The following is a 24,163-nucleotide window of genomic DNA, read 5'->3' as shown; positions in this document are numbered from 1 at the left end:
GAAGTTCTCACTCATCCCTCACAGTTCATCTTGGTCATGATTCTATCCCTTATTGTTATTACCAGATCTTTTACTTCTTAAACTCCTCTAAGATCTTGCTTATCCTCTCTATTTATTATTTTCATTCATTTATTAAGACTATTTGTCTAATTATCTTGCTTTCCATTAAACTATAAACTCCGTGAAATCAGGCTTATTTTTTCATCTCTGTGTTTCCTGAAGTACCTCAGCATAATGTCTCATATTTAGACTTCTAGGAACTATTGTTCATTTAATTCAAATGAGCTGAGCAGTAGAGGAATGTGTGTGAGCCTGTGCACGTGTGAGAGAGAGAGAGAGAGTGCTCGCTCGCTGGATGGGGAGGCAGCGTGCGTAGGGTTCGGCATGCAGGCACGTTGTCTGTGTTCAGGTTCTGACTGCGCATTTACTAGCTTTGTGACTTTGGGCAAGCTACTTGGTTTCTCCGTGCATCAGTTTCTTCCTCTATAGAATGTGGTTGATAATAACAATCATACCTAATGTTTAGGGTTGTTGCAAAGGCTAAAAGAGCTGACATCTACCTATAAGGCAGGTAGAGCAGTGTCTGGCACATAGCGCTCTGTGTTGTGGAATAATTAACCAATTTAAACCTTTAATCTTGCTCAGAACCCTATTAGTATATTTATTAATTATTAATTCTACAGCTAATATAATTAATATTCAACTTTGTATGATGGAGGTTCCATAGTCCCTAAAAATTTAAAAGCAGAATCCAAAAAAAGTTAAGATTGCAACTTTCTAGAATTTTGTGTATCCTTGTGTAAAAGTAGGGTAGAATATAAGAAACTGTCCTGCTTACCATGGAAACAAGATGATCTATTTATAGCTCTGTTCACTGCCTCTACCCCTGATTTCCTGGGGAAGTGGTATGGACCCTCTTTGGTTTCCTGTATTTTCCTTTCACTTTTAGTAAGAAACAAAGGACCATGGTTTCTTGACCTTTCCAATGAGTGAGATACGTGTTTTTCTAGCATATTAACTAGATCAGTTTTCCCTCTAATGAAAGAAAAGGCAACTTAGTCATATTTAATTAAAGGAGGGGTGCACGAGAGAAATTAAGGACTTTTACAAGGAAACTGTGCAGCAGGAGCTCTAGGGAGAGAGAAAGGAGTTGAAATGGAACTCAAGGAATTGCTATTTAATATTTCTATTATTTAGTCAACTCCTATTATTGCCTGTTTTAAAAAAATCAAAGTGTCTTGATATCAATAAGGAAAATAAAATTGCAGGGCTATTTTCTTCAACTCGTAACACGATCCTAGATACAAAAAGCAAATAAGATGTGAAATTATAATTTTCTACCTTTAAGCAGTGTGTATTCAATTTGAGGAAGACAGTTTATACAAAGATGATAAAAATTTAAAATCAGTTCTGTCCCATTAGAAAAATGCCTAAGAAATGTCACAGATACAGTCATGCACTGCATAATGACATTTCCGTCAACGACTGACTGCATGGATGACGGCGGTCCCATAAGATTAGTGCCATGTTGCCTAGGTGTGTAGTACCATCTAGGTTTGTGTAAGTAACACTCTATGATGTTCGCACAACAATGCAGTTGCCTAGTGATGCATTTCTCAGAATGTGTCCCTGTTATTAAGCAACGCATGACTGTAGTAAGTTAATTAATTATTAGAGCAGTATGGAGGACTGGTATTTTGTGTGAGTTGCACATGTGTTAATAAGAAGAGTGCAGTCTGCTCAATGGAGAATGCTGTGAGTGAGATTGGACTGTTATGGTGTCTGCTGTCATTCCAAACAAAGGTACAGAGTAACTTTAAGGTTCCATAAATGGCATTTTGTTTTTTACTTCTTTTTGTTGTTGATTGTTCTTTTTCCATCTTTTCTTCCCTGAACTCCTCAATAAATGACATGTACTTTAGTGAAATCACCATGATTTAGGTTCTGATTCTCATCCTTGACACTTGATTTCCTCAGAATCAAGAGTATGTTTAGAGAATGGACACAATTTAAGTGAGCTCACAAACTGATCTATAACCCAGAATATTGGTTGTATTAATTTACAACGATTAATGCTACTGTCAGGTGCAGAGGGGGATGTTTGTGTCACTGTAGGTAAATTATATATGGAGCCGTATCATATGCAGAACATTCCTTGGTGAACATGGACTCCTCATAAGGGGTAGTGTTTTATGATCCACCGTAGGAACTCTCCTGCCTCAAGGACCAAAGTGTTTAAAATTGTTAGTCTCTTTCTTGGACTATGCTTTGAAAGCTCTGTCGATTTCTGGCCTTTTGGACTTGCTTGTTCCATATGCAAAGTTGCACTTTTAAAACTTTGTTCTTTGGAGCCCTAAGAACAATGGGGACCCATTGATGGGTTTTAAGTAGAGAAATGGTCACACTTGCATTTTAGGCGGGTCAGTCTTGCTGAAGTACAGATAATGAGTTTGAGCAGTGGTTTCCAAAGCTGGTTGATTGTATTCCTTGTTACTAACTTATTACTAAATACTTTTTGAGCATATAATATCTGTCATCTGCATAGATACATATATATATAAAAATACGTAGCTACTACTATATAAATAATGTGTATTCTCCTATATAATACAAATAAAAGATTATAATATAAATTTTTTAAATTATGTAAAAATGCAAATAGAATCTCAGTATTTTATTCTCATCCTGAAAAGGATCATCTTGTGTACCCCTTGGGATCTGTGACTGCCCTCTTCCGTCCCACCGCCCCCCCATACTTTAGGAACTGATAAATGAGGAGAGAAATAGGAAAGAGGTAGGAGGCTGTTGTAGGAAACTAGATAGAGATCATAATAATATACTTAAAATTATATATACGTACACATAAATTAATTAGTTCATTAGAGAAGTGCATGAATTTGAGAATGATATGAAGGTAAAACTAATTGTATTTGATTACTCAGATGTATGAAGTGAAAGAAAAGAGTCAAATGTGACGCCTCAATCTCTGGTTTGAATAACTGGGTACCATTCACTGAGGCGGGAAAAACAGGAAGAGATTTGGCAACCAGATAAGTTCCATTTGGCGTGTGTTCAGTCTTGTGCATCTAGATAAATCCATGTGGTGACATCTGTTAGTAGGTTGGATATACAGCCTTGAGGGTGTGGAAAGAATATAGAATAGAGATAGATTTCAGATTTGATGGTACATTTATGAGAGTTTGCAGATCAACAGCCTGTGGAATGTTTTCCTTGGCCTCATGCAGTATTTAAATTCTTTAAAAAATTAGTTGTTAACTTGTAAAAATTATTGATTTTACACAAAAATATTATATTGAATTTCATTGAAAAGTTAGGCGTGATGGCGACACTAGATGTGAATTCTGACAGGGTGCCAATTGGCTAGCCCTGGGTGCCAGCTGCCCAGGTTAGAGGTGCTCCCTCCCAGTTCATTGCAGCCCTTACCTGGACCTCTTTCCTCATGTACGTTATCTGCCTGCTCCCCAAATATTTGAGTTTGTAATCTCTGAAAGCTATGTGAAGCCATTGGACTAATTGATGTAGACCATGGAGAACATGCAGGGAGAATGAAGAGGAGAGATCCTTAAAGAATTCTGATGAATGGAGTATGCACAGAGGAAATTGAAGGAGATGGTGGAGTTGCCAGAAAAGTAGGGGGGAGACCTGAGGAGTGTGGTATTATAGATGCTAAAGGAAGAGAGGATTTAAAGAAAGAAGGAGATGAACCAGATGATAGTACTGAAAGATCAACTCGATACAGGACTTAAAATTTGTTTTCATTAGACGTGGTAAGAACAAGGCATCTATAACCTAATTTATTTTCTCTTTTTAAAAAATTCTGCAAGTCTCGTTTATAACCAAAGCTTTAATAGGCTCCACGTGTTACATTGAGTAGGTGTGTTGGTTTTTTGGTGCACGCTGAGTAGTTATATTGGGTTTTTGGTGCACACTGAGTAGGTATGTTGGATTTTTGCTGCCCACTGAGTAGGTATGTTGGGTTTTTGGGTCACACTGAGTAGGTATGTTGGGTTTTTGGGTCACACTGAGTAGGTATGTTGGGTTTTTGGGTCACACTGTGTAGGTATGTTGGGTTTTGGGTCGCACTGAGTAGGTATGTTGGGTTTTTGGGTCGCACTGAGTAGGTATGTTGGGTTTTTGGGTCGCACTGAGTAGGTATGTTGGGTTTTTGGTGCGCACTGTGTAGGTATGTTGGGTTTTTTGCTGTGCACTGAGTAGGTATGTTGGGTTTTTGGGTCACACTGAGTAGGTATGTTGGGTTTTTGGTGAGTACTGTGTAGGTATGTTGGGTTTTTGCTGTGCACTGAGTAGGTAGGTTAATGCGTCGGGCTCTCTACCAAGACTGCTGGTGAATTACACTGACCCCCCCTAGGAGGTAGAGTCCGAAAATGTCTTTTCTTATTTTGAAGTTTCTAAGCTTCCTAATGATAAAATTATAACCTTGTCCTCCAGAGTCTAGCCTTTTTTATCCAGATTTTGGCTACTTATTTTACTTCCTCATCTTGAGAAATAGTTAGCTTTTTTTTTTTTTTTTGTCCTGCCAAATGAGGAAAATGTGTTCGTGCCATTTACTGAGACCATTAATGTTTCCTGAATAATGCTGACTATTAAGCCAATCACTAAAACTTCCAGAAATCGTGTTTCTAAAGTGTCATTTAAAAAGCTCTCCTGTGTAGGGCCCTGTTTTTTAAAAAAGCAGACTTCACATTTCTCTGTTTCTTAGTTCTTATCAGCCCATCAGTTTAATTCATTAAAACAAAATTTTTAAGCCACTTATATTCTTGTTCTGAAAAGTTCTTATACTGTATTCACAGCAAGAATTATTTTCTTATAAAGTATTTAGTAATGTGCCCCTGGATTCAAAAAGGTCCTGGTTCTTAATCCCTCTGAACGTTTGTTCCCTTGTCTGCTAGCTATTTCTACCTTGGTAGGTAAAGAGAGACAGTTTCTCCTTCTGGAGCAAAGAGTACGCTTGCTTCCTGCCTTGTAAGATAGAGGTAGTATTCTCTCCAGATCAAAGAACAGACATACTTACCAACCATTGTCAAATATTTGGACTCCCTAAGCTCTAGGTTCCTCTCCAGTTACAAAACCCACTGCGTGTGCAGATGTCACCTGGCCCTCTCTGCGTCATCCTGTGGGAGTTAGAGCCCAGGGGGCAAGTCCAGAAAGTGCTGACAGTCTGACCACTGCTCTTCCTGGGAGAACAGTCCTTTGGCTCTGAGCCAGAAACCCTGTGTCTTCTGCTAGCATCCCGGAAACTGATCTGCTAACTGGTTAGCTTGCAGTTGGGTAGAATCTCAGAGTCTTTGTGGTTCTTCGGAACCATGTTCTGCTGGTGGAGAAGTTGTTGGTGAAAAATAGCAAAGTAAATAAAGCTTTTAAAAATCAACATGTAGGGATTTATTTTTCATTAATAGACTGCTAATGATTCGTCTTTCTGTTCTTCCTTATTCTGAATGTTGATTATCAGGAGGAGACAATAACCGTTTTTCCTCTATAACCTTGTTATTCTGCAGTCATCAGTAGTTTCTCCCATTAAAAGGAATTTTGAGGGGGATCTAATTATGCGCAATAGTATATATAGTTTCCTCTGTGAGGGTTTTAAAAGTGTTCTTGGAAGTTGTGTATTTCTTTTGCCTCAATTTAACTTATGTATCTAGCAGACTTCACCCATTGCTTATTAATTGACCTATGTAGAGAGATTTATTAGGAATTTTGTTTTATTACTGACTTTTTTAAATTAATAGTTTATTTATTTATTTATTTATTTTCCCCCCAAAGTCCCAGTAGATAGTTGTATGTCATAGTTGCACATCCTTCTAGTTGCTGTATGTGGGACTCAGACTCAGCATGGCCGGAGAAGCGGGTGTCAGTGCGCGCTGGGGATCCGAACCCCGGGCCGCCAGTAGCGGAGTGCGCACTTAACCGCTAGGCCACGGGGCCAGCCCTATTACTGACTTTTTTGTTTCTAAGATAAGCTGGGCTCTTAATGCTAAAGGGAAGATCATTTTAAAGCCTTACTTAAGCACTTCTGTGGTGGGACTTTATAATTTTATGGTATATAATTTCTTAATTTTGTTTAATCTGACCTCAGCAGATCAAAGGCATCTTGCTGTGACACGTGAGCTGTCGTATCTCGTGTCTATTATGAACTTACCGAGTATCACTGAACTTTCAGAGAAAATATACTGAAGGATAGTTGCTTTTTTGTCTTTATATATTATAGGTGTGAATCTTTTGTTGATTTTATGTATATAAATAGTTTCTCCCAATATGTGGCTTTCTTTTTTGCTTTGTTAATGTTATCTTTTCAAGAACACAAGTTTTTAATTTATCTTTTCCTTTATCCTCTGATCATTTTGGATTCTGCTTAAATTTTTTGCCTGCTCCAAAGTAATGCATGCATAAGATAGTCTGTTAAGTTTCTTCCAAAAAACTTTATTGTTATATCTTTCACATTTAGGTCTAAGATTAGTCTAAAATTGATTTTTATGTGGTATTAGTTAAGGGTCAAGATTCACTTTCTTCCATATATATATTCAGTTGACCCAGCAGCATTTGTTGAAAACATCATCCATTCCCCACCACTGTTTATATATAATATACGTTACATATCCAGTGTCCAGTTATGGTTACATTTGTTTCTAAAATTTCTGTTTTGTTCCATCTGTGAATTTGTTCCTCCTTGTGCCAGTGCTACGCTGTTTTGATTAATGTAAGGAGTATAAGCTTGTCAGTGTTGTTCTGGTTGAAGACTGGCTTGATGATTCTTGGCTCTTGACATTTCCCTGTAAAGTGAGAATCAGCTTGTCAATTCCTACCACAAAAATGTCTCCTGGAATTTTTGATTGGGATTATATTAAATCTAAGAATCAAATTGGGGAGAATTGATATCTTTATAATATTAAATCTGCCAATCATTTGAAGTGTTATGAGCCTTTGTGTCTTTTATATTTCTGATTGTGTATGTGTGTGTGTTTATGTTGTGGCTTTGCTCATCTTATGTTAGCTTTTTTCCTATTTATTTGATATTTTCAGATGCTATTGTAAAATTCAAGTATTTTTAAGTTTTATTTTCTAATTATGTATTGCTTATATCTAGAAATACAACTGATTTTTGTATATTGGTCTTATATTTAGCAACCATGTTGAATTCTCCTATTACTCCTCATAGTTTAATCTATAAATGATTTTGTATTTCCTAGGTATAAAACCATAGGCAAATAGCATTCTAATTTTGGTTTTTAATTGATTCTTTCTGTGATTATGTGATATATTTTAAAACAGTTTTAGTATATCTTTTGCTCTTTTAAGCGTTAGAGCATATTAAAAATATAGAAAAAAATAAAATAATCACATATAATGCTATCACGATCCAGTTATCATCAATTAAAATTTGTGTTGATCTCTCCAGACATTCTAGATAGTTTTTAGCATTGGATCATAAAGTATGTACAATTTAAAAAATGCTATTCCCATTTATTATGCCATGGACACTTTTCCATGACAATAAATATTTTTCCACACAATTGTTAATTGCTGTAAAATATTCTAATCTATGGATATAGTTTGTCTGTTATTACTCTTGAATATATTTGCTTTTAATTTTTTACTATTATGAACAACACTGTATTGAAGAGACTTACGGATGAGTCTTTTCACTGCTGCACATTTTTTTTCTTTCACATAATTTCCTTAGGCAAAATCCCTAGAAGTAGGCATTCTGGGTCAAAATTTATAGGCTTTTGAAATTTACTGCCCAACTGCCTTCTAGAAATGCTGTGTAAATTCTCATTCACCCCAGAAGCATACGAAAGTTCCTGTTTCCAAACACCCCAGCCTTTGTTGAGATTCACACCTTTGTTATATGGATTTTTTTAAATATGAGTTAAAAATAAAGCCTGTAGCCTTTTATGAATTTGTGGTTTCATGAAAATGTTTTGCCTGTTTTTTGGTAACAATCTCCTAATGTTGTTTGTCTTCTATTCGTTTTACTTTTATCTTGAAACTGCAGGATTTTAAAATAAGACTAATACTCTCCTCCACTCCTACAGAGGAAGATTGAGTGATTTGTCAGTTGCTGATCTGCTGACACCTTTTCAGTTCTGTTTCCCCGTATCTGTTGATCCTATCTTCTCTGAAAGGGCACTCTATTTTCAAGACTTTAAAAGAGATAATTTTGGGGCCGGCCCGGTGGCGTAATGGTTGGGTTCGCACGCTCCACTTCAGCGGCCCGGGGTTCACAGGTTCGGATCCCGGGCGCGGACCTACATGCTGCTTATCAAGCCATGCTATGGCCGTGTCCCACAAATAAAGTAGAGGAAGATGGGCACGGATGTTAGCCCAGGGCCAATCTTCCTCAGCAAAAAGAGGAGGATTGGCAACAGATGTTAGCTCAGGGCTAAGCTTCCTCACCAAGAAAAAAAAAAGATAATTACTCTTGCTTTTTTGGTAGACGGATCAGGACCTATTATCTAATAACAAAATTATAATATAGCCTTATATTTATCAAGTTCTTATCTCTCCCGACATTATATGAACAACTATCACTTTTTTTTGTCATCTAAAGATTTCTGTGTAGTAAGTGAGTGGTAGTGCAGTCAAATATCTGGGCTCCTCCTCCATGAAACACTCCCTTGCCTTCTTCAGACACAGTTTAATTTAATTACACAGATTTTAGTTGCATACCTTGTTTGTCTTGGGCAAAGGTGAATAAGATGTAATTTCTGTTCTCAAGGAGCTCCGTCCCGTGGGGTCCCCATGGCACATGTACCTTTTTCTATAATAACCTTAGCACATGGCATAACATATTTATGTACACCTCTTCCCACTTATTAGATTGTGGTTTGATTTATTTATGTTTCTGTCTGAACCTAGCACAGTGTCTGGTACATAAAAGGTCTTCCTTGGGCAAATCACTTAACCTCTTTAAGCCTCAGTTTCACCATCTGTATCATGAGGATAAATATATTATCTGCCTGTCAGGGTTACTGTGACAAACTCAGGTAATAGATGTAACTTAACTTGGTGGTTGGCAGATAGCAAACCACCAGTAAGTGGCACCTCTTACTCTTACTCCTATTGGAAGTCTGAAGATCCTGAAATCCTGTTATTACAAGTGTCAGGCCACCCAGTGCTCTTATGTTCCATTCTTTGTGGATTGACAGTTACTTGTGCTTTTCAGTGGATTTTAAAGTTAATTCAGCTTGTAATTAAAGTGATTCATAATTATAAGTGGCAAAAGGACAGATTAAAATATTTCTGGATTGGTGAGAGCTAGAAGCTTAGCTGGCCCTTTTCTGTTCTGTTCTTTTGTTTTTCTTGTTCTTTCCTTTTCCCAGGTCTCTGCCAGCACACTGAAGTTTCTACATATTTGTAAAACAATTTGTACGAATATTTTCTCTCCCTTGCTTCATCTCTAGGGGACGAGGTAGTAGAAACCACCGCTCTGTCTTGTTGCTGCAGTTTAATTTAAGGTGTGAAAAGTCATCCTCTCCCCCCACACACATCAGGAAAGAATGTGGTAGCAACTTGAAATCCTCTTTGGAATGTTTAGAGCTTTAGTGCAACAGTTTTAGAACAGTCTTTTTTTTTCCTCTTTTTTTGCTGATGAAGACTAGCCCCAAGCCAACATCTGTCGCCAATCTTCCCGTTTTTTTGCTGAGGAAGATTGGCCCTGAGCTAACATCTGTGCCAGTCTTCCTCTATTTTGCATGTGGGTCGCCGCCACAGCATGGCTGATGAGTGGCATGCGTCCGTGCCCAGGATGCAAATCCGAGAACCTGGGCTGCCGAAGCAGAGCATGCCGCACTTAACCACTACGCCACCGGGCCGGCCCCCCTCTTTTTTTTTTAAGTCGTTCTACTCTATTCTGTTCTTCACTCATGAAACCCCCCTTCTCCCCACCATTCTTCCCAGCTTCTCCCTGTGGTGCGTGTTTGGCTCAGCTAATCAAAGGAGGGGAGTCTGTGTACAAATTTTGTAGATAGTAAGTTTACCAGATAATGCCCTTTCTTCTCCTCGTTACCACCCTTAATTAAGGTTCCGGTGAGTGCTTGTTTAGACCTTAGGTTTATCACAAGTGATCTATGAGGACGTCTCACTTACGCGAGCACTGTGGAAATGCAGCTTGCCTCTTTAAGTTGTTCTTTCAAAGTGGTATGTTAGGCTACTTTAGAAGTTTGTACATTTTTTTATAATTTGCTCTGGGGAATCATTAAGTATTCAAAGGAGTTATGATCTGCATGCACCTTAAATATTGGGATGAGGATTTTTTTTTATGGTAACAAATATTGAAGGTATCTATTGGCCCAGTTTGTTTACTTTTTATACTCTGTACACAAGACAAATGTCTCTTAACATTTCCAAACAAAAGATAAAACATATACCATTCTTAAATCAGTAGTTTTTTGTTTAATTTTTTTTTTTTTACTTTGAATGTTATGGTTCATGTCTTTTGTGTGTGTTGAATATTTGAGACTTTAATTTGGAAAAGAAAAATGTGCTTCTTAGGCACTGCGTCCTCGGTGACTGTAATGAAGCTGGATATAATTACGTATTTACACTTCACCATAAAGCAATAGCCTTCTAATGTTATCAAAAGTTTTCCTTGTTCTTTTAAAACAGCAGCATTTTGTTAACTTTAATCAGAGCCTGACGTGTGTTTCTTCTAAATGATGTCTGATGTGGTGTCTCTCTTCGGTTCTCTGTGGTTTCCTGTTTTTTTCATACATAGAGAAAAACCTTTTGATGTATTCAGCCTCATATTTTTTTTTCTTTTAATGGTATATCAAACCTAAACTTTCTTATAAATACAGCCTGTCTCACCATTCATTTATTCATCTTGCCACAGACCACTGCTCCTCTGGAATTCCTAGCACTTCCTTAAATATTCCCCCTCTCTATTCTTGAGCATTACAAATCTTATTTCTACCCCGAAAGTGTGTGTTCTTCAAGGACAGAGATAGTCTCTTGTATTGCCGTAATTATAATTCTCCACAGTGCCTTGCCTTGGCCATTAATAGATACAATAGATCAGTGGCTCAAAGTGTTGTCCCCAGACCATCAGCATCACTCAGGGCCCACCCCAGTCAGACTGAGTTGGAATATCATGGGTTGGGGTCAGCAGTTTCTGTGTTAAGAAGCCCTTCTGTGGTTCTGATGTGTGCTCAAGTTTGATAACCATGGCAATAGATACTTATTGAACGAATGTGAAAGTTATACGCTTACCGTGATGCTTCACTGGGAGGGTTGGTATAGGGTGGGGCCAATTTTGTCCATTCTGCCTGAGTCTTTTATTTCTTAAGAAATAATGGTAAAGAAAAACCTAAGACAAATATTTGCGATCTTCTGAGAGGTTGTGGATAGCTCTTATTAAGGCTGTCCTATTGTGAAAACTGCAGCTTAAAATTTTAAAAATATGAATGATTGCTTTCTTCGGCCTGTTCAGAAATAGGCATTTAACATTCCAAAAGGAGGCAAGTTAGCTAAGGAATGAACGATGAACGTTACTTATTTTCATGGTTGGGAGAAAGTGGGTGAATGCTGGGACCTGGTCAGGACAGGGATTGGTTGGGTGACTTTTCCTGGATACCATTCTGTGCTGTTCTAAGTTTTTGAACTATGTAAATGCATTACCTAATAAAAATTCTGATACATGATATTTAATAAAAATAAATTAATGAATAAATGTTGAATAAATTTCCATATGATAGCCAGTGTGGTTGGTTAACAAGTATTAAAATTGCCCGTGCATTAATGTGAAAGGTTGGATAACACGTGCTTTTCTTCTCTGCAGAAGACATGGGGGTGGTGACCGAAATGTCTTGATGGCTTTCCACCTGAACTTTCGTGAAGTGGTGGATACAAATTACTCTTTTGTGCCATGAACAAAGAATGCTTTGTTCAAAGAACCCATAATCTTGTAATTATTTTAAGAAAATAAATAGAGAGGGAGAATTTAACTTGATTCAAAGTTAGATAATCTTGTATACACAAATGAAGAGGTCAGACACACAGGACGTTTACCTAATAGCTTCTTTCAGATGTATTTTTAAAAATATCTTGATAGCCAACAAATGTTTGAGAGAAAAATTGATTCAGAGTTTTGTCACATTCTTAGCAAATGGAAAATAATCCAATTAGCAAAACCCTTTACATGTGTTCTGAATTATGAATAATGTTCTTAAGTATTTGTCTTTTAGTACAAATGCAATTATATTAATGTTATGATTGAATTGTGCTGTTTCAGTGGAAGGTATGTCTTAAATGACACTTAACTCAATTACTCATTTTTTTTCTTGCACAGAACTATCGTACCATGGAAAGTATTCAGACAGTGCCTTCATGAGGTCCATCAAATTAGCTCTGGCCTGGAAGCAATGGCCCTGAAGTCAACAATCGATTTAACTTGTAACGATTACATTTCAGTTTTTGAATTTGATATTTTTACGAGGCTATTTCAGGTAAGCTTTCTATTTGCTTAATCCTTCCCTCCTTCCCTTCCGTGTGTGTGTGTGTGTGTGTCTCTGTCTTTCATGCACATACACGTGCACACACACTCACAAATGTATGGGAAATAGTCTCATTTTTGGTGGTCTGTAATTGTGAAGCAAGTCATTGGTGTCAGTCTTTGATCCTTGCTGTCAGTTTAAGGTTGAAATTGGGAGGATTAGGTTGCGTGAGCCTGGTGGTTGCTTGTCAGCTTTGACAACATTCGTGCAAAGGAGCTTTGTTTTAAATTCCCTATTTAGTTTCTCACTTTGTCTTTTTAGCTCAGTAACTGATAGAATGCAGCTTCTACAGGTGGGCATTTGCTGGGGTTGTATCCCAGCGTCCCTTTGCCTCCTACGTTTATTAGGCGAGAAGGGAGATAGTGAACTTGGAAATGAACAGCAACTTCACCCTGTTCTGTGTAGGAGGGTACCGTGGTGTGTACTGTTGTACAGCTTGCTTTGTTCATTCAACCATGCGTTGTAAACATTTATCCATGTCAATAAATATTTTTCATTCACATAATTCTCAATTTTCAGCTGCTACATAATATTCCATGAAAATAGTATGTCGTTAATTTAACAAATCTCTCCTTTGGAAAATTTAGATTTTTTTTTTCCCTGTTTTCTCCCTAATGACTTTGAGAATAACCTCCTTGTCTTGTTTATTGTTTTTGTTTTTAATCAGTCCTTATAATTGTCTTCACAAAGCTGTTCCAAAGAAGGACTCATAATTTGATGAAAGATGGTTGCTGTCATTTTGTTTTTTGGTATATCTTGATGGAATTACCCTAAACATGAAGACTTGACATTTGTGTTTTGAATTTGGCTATGCCACTAAATTGTATATCATCTATGAGATTCAATTCAAGTAGTCACAAAATGAAAGAGTCCTACTTAAAATCTTTATGATTCTAGTAATATAACTTGTATAGTAAGTGAGGTAAATGGATCAGAAACCAGGCTTCTTTATATGCTGACCCAATTTTTTATTATTTTAGTCTGTAGTAAGATTTATTCTGTTTGAAACATGCTCTCAACAAATGTTAGAGTATAATATTAGCTTTCATGTTTCCCTTGTTATAAGAATTTTGCTTCTCTAATTTATAACTCTGCTTGGCATTAGCCTGCAAGGATTGGGTGACTGATTTATGTAAGAAAGCAAGATTGCATAGGATTAACTTTTAATTTATAAAAGAACCTGTTAACAGAAGGCAGATTAACTCTTGTCCACAATACTTATAGAATACATTTTACTTTATTATAACTTTAAGATCATAATTCTACCTAGGCATATAGGATAAGAGATTAGATAAGCGACTGTGGGAAGTGTGCTTTTGCTTATTTTCAATTCACGGTAGTTTCATGATTCCCTTGGGATACATAGGTTGTCAGCTTATGTTTTTTCAATGATTTTAAAATACATTTTAGAAAAAGGTTGTGTTATCCAATACTGACCATTTTATAATGGAACTTCTCCTTTTTTTAAAGGTTTCTGTTATACTTCTTTTATTTAACATGATACAAAGACATTCTAAGTAGTAGGCGCTTTGCTTCTTCCCCTTGTGAAGGAAGAGCACTAAGGTTATTCTCGTACATTAAACCTAACTGTTCATTCTAGAAAGAGTGTATTTTTTGTGAGCAACCTGGACGGCATTTTAGTGTGGATGTTAAATGCTAGAATGCCTCCAAGTTATCTGTTAAAAGGTATGAGCGCAACTTAATGTGTGTTAAACGCTCACTCGAACTGCTGCTTTATACGTACACATATTTTCTTATAACCTGTTTCACTTTAAAACAGCCCAAGTAATCTTAACACTCTAAGGTCTGTATATTTTATTTATGCTCGCTGGGATGGAAGGGGAAAAGAATCTTTTAAGTAGAGCTACTGTGAAGAGTGTTAGACAACCAAAATCTTACCTCCAGACCAAAGAATGCCTAGACTCTTTAAAACACATTACAGAAGTAGCTAGAGAACTCTCATCAGCCCCTATATCTTTCTGAGATTCTTCACTTCTTTTGGTTCATTATTCAAAGACTTTGACTATAATCATACATGTGATTTGAAATAAGATAGAATTGGTTCTATGCTTAGAAAAGTAGATGTATTAACTTTTACTGATCTTTTAGTTTTTCGTAACTTTAATAATTGAGTAATAGTTTTCGTAAGTTATAATTATATATTCTATATGAAAAATGCAAGTTTGTGAATACTGTAACTGCATGAACATATATTCTGCTGCAGCCGTGATATTGGTGGTTGATTGGCAGTGAATCTTTCTGGCTCTAAACTGTTGGGAGTGGGGCGTGTAGCAGAGTGGTGTCTGAAAGTGGGTAGGTACACCCTCAGGACTAGGGTTTGACGTAGGGAACTAGCAAAAGGGTTTGGAGAAGGTGTCAGTGGGGGCTAGCAGAGGAAGTGGAGAATTGCGTGGGAAGTGAAAGAGGTAAGAAAGCTGGACGCTAGTTACCCTTTCTTCCTCTCTCCCCTCATCCTGATGCTATGCCAGAGCTGGAGCAGTTGCCAGGGAGTCATTGGAAAGATCTTGCCATGGCTACCTTCTGCACTTCCTCGTCTTTCTTCTGCCTTTAACCGCCTCTTTCTCCTCTCCAGGTAGCGCAGAGATGCTGGGGTTGGCAGGTGCTGAAGTCCTGGAATGGAAACACAGGATTTTGCTTTTCTCTTCCCTGTCCCTGGGGCTGCTGCTCCCTTTCTTCCATTTTCCCCACTACTGGAGAAGACTGGGTTGTTGAGAAATGGAGTAGTAAATTTGGGGGGTGGCAGGTTAAGGAATGAGTAATTTGGGGGATTATAATAGTGACTACAGAATATATAGTGTCAATGGGATAGGGAGAAAAACAAGAGGAGGAAAGTCATCCATTGTGGCAAGGAACAAGAGGGAGTATCTGGGCAGACCAGCGAGGCCCCTTATGCTGACATAAGGTGTCAGTCAGTCAGTGGCTCTTCTTGAAAATAATAGCATTTTGGGAGAATGGAAGGACTACTGTCCTTAATTCACTTCATTAGTTTCTGTGGTCATTTAAGAATCTCCAAGTAATTTTATGTTGGTGTGTGTGAAAAGATTTCCTTTAATCTAAAAACAAATGGCAGAAATAGTTCTTATTCTCCAAAGCACTTTGTTTTGCCTTCTTTAAGTCATTAGTGGGCAAAATACTTAAAAAAAAAAACACCCAAAACAAAAAACATAACTACCACGTGTTTCTGACTGTGGGTTGCATTCACAAGAAAAACAGTATGCAGACTCTTTCTATTACATAAATATTTTTGCAGTGAGAAGCTGGCCCTCTGGATTATGTACTAAGAAATAGTTGCTAAATTCTGCAGCACTTGACTCAAAACTCCAATTTCATCTTTTTTTCACTTGTATTTTGGTCTGTGCAGTGGCTCCCTATGCTATAAAGTTCAACTTTTTTTTTAACAGCTCTTCCATTAATCTGTGTAATCTTTAATGGAAATCACCCAAATATTTTATTCTTTCCATCCTTGTGCTTTGTAGATGGGGAAGCAGAACAAAACAAACCAAAACCCAATGCCTATAATAGCAATTATTTCTCAGTTTTTAAAACATATGCTGATATTCTTCCAAGTATTGTTTATGCAATTTTTAGTCATACCTTAAGAAAAAAATTAAAAACATGTATTTTTTTCCAAGTACGTAGACAGAACCTCTCATAATAATGTTCTCCAGAGCTCCTTTTTGCCCAATTAGATATTTTAGTGTGATGGAGAAATACCCTGAAGATTTTTCTTATTATGTCAGAAAAGGTTAAAAAACTCTCCATTACTAAATCATTCTTTCCCTCATTATCCTCACCTCAAGGGATATAATCCTTGAAGAATTCTCATAAATTTGAAACTTGCTTAACAATAATGAAGAACAAGTCTGAAAACAAACAAAAACAGGAGCTCTCTACCAATAATCGTGTCTAGGACGAGTCTTTCAACAACTGTCACTTGGCAACATAAAATACCTTTTTTTTTCTTTTATGTAGAAGATTTGAGTTAATAATCTAACACATCAGATAGAGTATGCTGCCATTCCTTGGAATAAATGTAGCTTCAGCCTTAAAAACATGGCGGAAGAAAACATTCCTTCACGCCCTCAAGCAAAGCTGTCTGTCAGTGACTGCCTTTCTTCTCCTGCTGTAGTAATTGGAGGAACAACTGATCTGAAGAGAAAATGATTCAAGCCGTGTGTGTGTGTGTGTGTGTGTGTGTGTGTGTGTCTATTTCTGTGAAAGATTTTTACATAACTCACGTCTAAACCATAAACCTTTTCTCATTTTGTAATTGTGCAAGGATTAACCTAATGTGAGCACAGTAGTATGTTACCGAGAACCACTAGGCTGGAGTTGAGGCCTTTTAGACAAGTCACTAATTAGAGGAACTGTTCAACAACAGTTGTCCCTGCCTGATCCCTGTGTTTCTGACACAGTGCATTGGTGCTGGCATCCGTTTGGTGAGCAAGACAGGCGTGTTCCTTGCTCTTGTGTAGCTTCTGGTTAATGTGCAAACTTTGCCAAATCACTTACATTCTATGATATGGTTTCTTGTCCTATAAAGTGAGATGCCTAAAAGCACAGCAGTGGACAGATAGACGTACAGGGAGATAAGGAATGGGATGAGAGGTAACAGTTTTAAATAGGGTGGTCTGAGAAGGCCTCACTGAGGAAGTGGCGTTTGGGAGAAGAATTGCATGGGTTTTGGGGGAAAGAGATTCTGGAAGAGGAATCAGCAGATGCCAAGGCTCTGAGGTGAGAGAGCGCAACTGTGTTTAAGCCAACAGCAGAGAGGCCAGCGTGCCTGGAGAAGAGGCAGAAAGAGGGAGAGTCACAGCGGGGGGGGGGGGGCAGAAAGGGACCTGAGGATCAACCCTGGAAGGTCCTCTAGGCCATTTATAAGAACTTTGGCTTTTAATCAAAGTTAGAGGGTTTTGAACTGAAGAGTGATGTGGTTTGTGTCATGAGTGCTGTATTGGGAATAGAATTTGTAGAGAAGTGATTACGTGGTTGCCTTTTTGCTCTCTGTATTCTATTCCTGAGAAATCTATTTTCTGCTTAATCATATTTTGCCAAAAAGAGAATAAGGTGTTACATGTTTGCTGTTAGATAACATAGGTTGACCTAAGCCACATAGGCTCATATTCACTGTAAAAATATCCAGAATTTCAGGAAGTGTATTAAATGATGGGGTGGTATATAATTGATAGTTGATATTCTCTAGATAATATCTTTTAATTTGTTTATATTTTTAGCCGTGGGGCTCTATTTTACGGAATTGGAATTTCTTAGCTGTAACACATCCGGGTTACATGGCGTTTCTCACATATGATGAAGTGAAAGCACGACTACAGAAGTACAGCACCAAACCCGGAAGGTAAGACTTTCTAGCAGTAATATTACGTGATATATGGACAGATGAAAAGTCCTCTATGGTTCATTCCCAGGTAAATCAGTAGCACCCATGGGGGTGGGAGAGGGAAATGCTAATAGACCAGAATGGTGCTTCTTAATTGAATCCTTTAAATTGATACTTTGTGCTTGTTCTGAAACCCTAGTGTTCATAAAGTAAGAGAGGATATGGTACTATGTAATTAGATGAGCTGAGAGGTTCATTAGGTCTCAGAGTTCTGATTTTCAAATTGGAGTAGGATATTAGCATATCAACTGTTTTCGTGACACCTGTGTTTGTGTATAAAATTGTATATGTATATTTGAATACTTGAATGTTGCGCTAAAGACAAAATAAATCAGTTTCATGTTTATTTTAGAGTATTGTTTAAGACACTTGATTTGGCTCTATGATAAACATAAGTACATATAAGTACACATAAACACATATAATTGCATGTAAGTATACATATATTTACGTGATAAACACATGTAAGTACATAAACATATATAAGCCCATTGTGACAATCCAAACCTGTTTCATGTCTGTGAAAACTTCCTCCATAACCTCAAGCTTCTTTACATCCTCAGAACTTATATTTTATTTTCCAGATGATGAAACCGAGTGGGACTCACAGAGTTTGGCTGTTCGGTCAGCCCCTCTGGCTTTGGCCAAGAAATCACACCTTATTAATGGCAAATCGGGGATCAGAAAATCTTTCTCTTCCCTGGTTCATGCATTTTCCCTACATCCCATCTAGAAATGCGTTAGGCGCATAGTAGGCATTTATGCTATGGCAAGTGGCCTGCTGGGTAACGACAGTAATGACAGTGGAGACCTGCCCTTGAGCACTCACATTTTAGTAGGAGACACCATTCCAGTGTCCATGAGGACACCAATATTCACATAGGGCTCATTTCATTTTAAGAATGAATTGGATTGTGTTTTTAAATCTATCCTTTTCTTCTAATATCATTTTTATTTGATTTGTAGTGCAAATGGTGTTTGTCTTTTAATGTACAAGCCAATATTGTTGACTCATTTCTTCTCTGCCATAATGATAATTTCTACTTTTTTATTTTTAAGAATTTATATGGCATATAAAAAGATAGTGGGTGCAGAAAGCAGTTTGTCTCTTGTTGAAGTCTCCTGTTTAGATTAAGGAGAGTTGTTGTCACTGTGACCATGAGAGCAGGTCGGATATTTTCCCCATTGACAGTGGCTTAGATGAGTCATTTTGTTTCATTCAAGGGTCTCTCATAACCAGATTTTTCCATAGTTTTTAGCCTCTAGATTGGTATCAAAGTATCTTATTCCTGGAGTATGATTTGAAAGATGTGATATGGTTGGAATCATTCAGTCATACAGATTTAATACAGAAGTTATTTGGGAAATTATCTTGTCCAATTCTATAAATATAATAAGGAAACTGAGTCCCTTTTGTGTTCTCTTGTTCAAAATCATGGAGATAATTAATGACAGTGTTGGAAACAAAAGCCGGGTCTCATTGCTATTGGAATAGTTCTGTCAATGAAAGGATAGTGCCCTCTAAAAGGAGTTCTCCCTTTTCTTCCCAACTTCCCCTGTAGCAATTTATTCTAAGTTTTAGGTATTTAAAGATGAAATGATTAGTCTATGGTAACTTATAATATGTAAAGTATGATAGGGTATTTAAAATGTGTTTAGGAAAACTCTCTTAGTGAAAAAATCAAATTACTTGGATAAATATTTGCTTTACAGAATATCTGCGCTTAACTGGTCCTTTCTGTTGGAGACTATTTCCTCTCTTTGGCTTTATGGTAAAGAAAATAGTTGGGCCTGTCCCAAGGGCGTGTGGATTCCACAGGTCGTGCTTTGTTTGGGATCCAACTGACAGCCATAAGTCTGTGTGAATTATTTTGTCTGATTAAGGATGCCAATAATTGATACTCTGTTTTCAGGCTCTTGAGGAGAATGTTTTAAACTTTCTTGAAAAGTCCTTTCCAAAGGTTTTATAACTAATATGAAGTTCTTAATATTTAAAAATCACAACTTCTTCCTTTCTTTAAAAATCTTCAGTTTTCTTCAAAGATGACATCACATTGCAGTACTAAATATACAAGTTAATTAAATCCAATGACTGTATAGCTGTTTTTTATGCTAAATTATCCTGTAAAGTTACTTTTACAGTACTTGGTTCATCAATAACTGACGTATATTAAGAAATACTTATTTCTGCCATATACATATAGCAGCCAGGGTATTCAGATATATAGCCAACAGATCACATTGACCTGTTTTTGGTCTGCATAATGGGTTATAAAATCCAGATAAGGATATCATGATGGCAAGATCGAGTGCAATACGTTTAAATAAAGAGAAATGATCTAAAATGAAATAAGTAAATAGCTAGATAGCTAAATTAATAAATAAATGATAATGATGAATTTAAAGCCAAGTCAGTGTCTCCTGTCATTGGAGATTAATTTTAATGGAATTGTCATTAATTTGATTTATATTTGAACTATTTTGACTTCTTGTTGCAAGACATTGAACTTGACAGAGTTAGATGGCAGCCATGAACTTATCTAGTTTGCCTTCTTGTTAATATAGTTCAACCCTTTTGAGCTTTTATTTAAAGATGAATGGCTGGAATGCTTGGAAGAAAAAGTATTATTATTTATTTATTTATTTATTTTTTTGGGTGAGGAAGATCGGCCCTGAGCTAACATCTGTCAATCCTCTTTTTGCTGAGGAAGACTGGCCCTGGGCTAACATCCATGCCCATCTTCCTCCACTTTATATGGGACGCCGCCACAGCATGGCCTGACAAGCGGTGCGTGGGTGCGCGCCTGGGATCTGAACCGGCAAACCCTGGGCCGCCACAGCGGAGCGCGCACACTTAACCGCTTACGCCACTGGGCACCCCGAAAAAGTATTATTTTTAAACAAGTTATTAACAACTAAAAATGCATAATTTTTAAATGACAAAGTAATATATTGAATTCCGCAGTAGAAATTGGCTCAATTTCTGTCTGAGGTGGACAAATTAAATTTTTACTTATTTTATTTTTGCTTTCCAAAAATGATGTATGTCATAGCTGTTTCTTAGCACCAGCACTTTCATACAGAGCACCCCCTGATGGTGATGGCGGTAAGTCACTTGATAGTTTACAACTTCAATTACCTTCTCTTATAACTCTGGAGATATTTAAATGAAATCATTAGTGCTTCTTTTATAGATCAATAAATGGAGAAGTGCAATGGTGTTAAAATAAGTTAGAAGATAGAAATTTATATCAGGAATTCTAAATGATTCTGTTTATGTTTTTGCTTAAAAAACCCAACACATTGTGTAGCAGTTGGCTTGCATTTTGGATGTGATGAAACACAGTTTTCCCGTGTTTTACAGCTACATTTTCCGGTTAAGCTGCACTAGGTTGGGACAGTGGGCCATCGGCTACGTGACGGGGGATGGCAATATCTTGCAGACCATACCTCATAACAAGCCCTTATTTCAAGCCCTGATTGATGGCAGCAGGGAAGGCTTGTGAGTATGAGAAACGGGAGTCGGGGTGCTTCTATTCACAAACTTGAAAAATAGAGACTGCTCTGAGATGGAGGCGCTGGACAGGGAGGCTGATGATGTGGCTGCTGTTTTTTATTTCAAGACTAAGAACTGGATGCTCCTTAGTTTTTATTGTTCATCTCTTAAAATAGTCATTTTAGGGTAACCTGATTATTTGAATTTAACTATATGTTATAGTAAATAAATTCCAACATCAAATTACGAGTTTATGTCTTTCGTAGGGAAAAGGAGTTGGAACTTAAAAGTAGTTTTAAAATAGATGTAAAACTGTATATATATTAAGAGATAATTCTTTAAAAATAGTTGACCTCTGTTGTCCGTGCAACCCTCAAATTACTATTTTGACTTTATTTCCACCAGTAGGCCAGATTTTCTTTTTCTTCTTCTTATCTTTTTCTCACCATTTCTCTTCCTTTTTTCTTTGTACCTCCCTTCTTTTATTCACATTAATAATAAATTTGTGTTCCTGAATTATTTTGATTATAAAGTTCAATTTATCTTAAGCTGTTCTTTTTTAAAATGTAAAAATAAGTTCTCCTTTGCTTTTTGGATTGATAATAACTTTTCTCCCCACAGAAAGTGTAGACAATCTGATAGGCCCCTTCATAGTAAACATGTCTGTCATTCATTTTAGTCACATGCCATTCCCTCCATCCGTTTGTTGTATTTCCAGTGTCACTTCGTCACACTGACTTTTATCGCTCTTTGCCTTGCTGAGTAGCTAGGAGACGTATGTGATCTGACTTGCTACGGCATGGATTGTGATAGAAACCTAGCAGGAGAAAGTCTACAAGAATTAGCAAAGAGCAAATGATTTAAGTTTTACCTTTTCAAAAGTAATTGCAAAAACACCAAGAAAAAAAAGTGATAGGATCTATGTGAAGAAAAGGAATGCATTTTTTAAAGTTGTGGGCTTCCAGGAAATAGCTGTGTAAGAGTTGTATGGCAAGCTCTGGTATCAAGTGTGTATTTCTTTTTCTTTTAATTATCATAAATTTGCTATTCTCAGTTATTTTTACCTTACCTCTAGTGCATCAAAGATTCATATGTGTAGCTTTTGATTTACTATGATTGCAGGATTTTTGTTTATAAGAAAATGTGCTTTTAAGTTTTAATTTATAAATAGAGGTTAGGAGTGGGCAAATCTGTAAATGGAGTAATTTGATAGAGCTTATTTATATGGTTATAATGCCTCCCATCTATTTTCAAAAGTCAGTAAAACAATAACAAATTATAATTTGTAATCAAGAGTCTAGCCTCTGAATTATGCAAATTAGCTGTTAATATTTACGCACACACATCTTCAGAGGGGTTTGGCGAGTTGAATTTGAGTTTTAGCGATAGATTACATTAAAAATAGATCAGATTAAAATTTTAAGCTGATTTTTAAATAGATCAGATTTTTAGAATAAAGTAGATATTATTATGTTAGATAGCTTTTTTCTTTCCTTAAAGATGAGTAAAAACACGGGAAGGATATCCTCTGGTCCAGATCAGGGTCACCTGTTCTTTCCTGATAGTGAATCCAATATGTGATGAAGAAGTTCACTTGGATAACCAGCCGAGATTCTTCATTTCTTCACTGCCATTGGAACGAGCTCAAGAATAGCCCCCTTGTTTACTGAGGACAAGAGTGGTTGAACTGCCCCTTATACATTTAATATAGAGAAGGTTTCACCTTCCCTCCAACAACTGTGTTGTCATATTTGTAATCTTTCATTTCTGAATTCTTGCTAGAATTCTACATGTTTTTGAAGCGTGATCAACAAAATGTTATATAATAGTTTTAAAAATTGACCATTTTAGCATATAAAAAGAACGTGATTTGTCAACTTTTGCTTACCACTCCTCACTTAATATTTGTAGAGTTTTATCCCACCCCCATAATGACACTCTGAAGTTGTATCATATTCAGCTGTAGTCAACTCCTTTTCTTAAATCTTAAAAAAAAAAAAATTATCTCATTGATGTGTTTCTTACCGTATGAGAATTGTCTGTCCTCTAAGTTCATTTATTCTGGTTTTCCTGGGTAAATTTTAGCACTTACTAACATATTTATAGACTCTTTATTTAAGGATAAACATTTTTTACTTCACAGAATACTTTTAGTATAGTTTTGCCCTTTAAAATATTCACCACTGTAGTATTATGCTCTTAATTTTTCATTCAAGCCATCTAGAACAGAAAGATATTAAAATTAACTGTGACTTAATGAAATGACAAAATCCAGCAGTAATATTACCATTTTAATCTAAAATAGGTATTTACCAACACAATAAAGTTCAGTTTTTAATGAATTTTTGAATGAGTGAAAACTGTTTTAGCACAGCAAGATGGCGTTATTACTGTAACTTTTAGTTCTTATTTCAATTCTCTCTAATAATGAAACATTATGTGTGTAAACCACCCTGTCTTTGTAGCTTGATTTGAAGGAAATGAAGTATAGAATTGTAACATTTTCTGGCTTCTTTGGGCGTGTGTACGTGCACGTGTATATGTGGTGGGGTGAGTGGAAGGTGAGATGGAGAGAAAGAGGATGGGAAACTGGAGAAACAGGAACACTGCAGACGTGTGTCAGTGACTTGGGAAGCTTGTGGGCTCTAATTCCGTTTTTCTCTCCTGCTGATATTAAGCGTGGTGTAAAACGATACAGTTAACATTAACCGTGCT

At 36.8% G+C, this 24,163-nt stretch overlaps 1 protein-coding gene across 3 annotated transcripts in view; it reads left to right on the top strand.

The window, feature by feature from the left end:
- Positions 1–24,163, top strand: part of CBLB (Cbl proto-oncogene B) — a 202,703-nt gene that overhangs the window by 91,569 nt on the left and 86,971 nt on the right. For all 3 annotated transcript variants that reach the window (XM_087439540.1, XM_014792277.2, XM_004436606.3), the window contains exons 5-7: positions 12,329–12,485; positions 17,789–17,910; positions 21,317–21,454. In XM_087439540.1, coding sequence (XP_087295666.1) covers positions 12,329–12,485; positions 17,789–17,910; positions 21,317–21,454 — 417 coding nt within the window. The remainder of the gene's footprint in view (positions 1–12,328; positions 12,486–17,788; positions 17,911–21,316; positions 21,455–24,163) is intronic.

The sequence above is a fragment of the Ceratotherium simum genome, chromosome 15 (assembly GCF_057802395.1).
Source record: "Ceratotherium simum simum isolate JZ-2026a chromosome 15, ASM5780239v1, whole genome shotgun sequence".
In the NCBI taxonomy this organism is placed as follows: domain Eukaryota; kingdom Metazoa; phylum Chordata; class Mammalia; order Perissodactyla; family Rhinocerotidae; genus Ceratotherium; species Ceratotherium simum.
The sequence above is the reverse complement of the archived record's forward strand: the minus strand, read 5'-3'. Positions and strand labels throughout refer to the sequence as shown.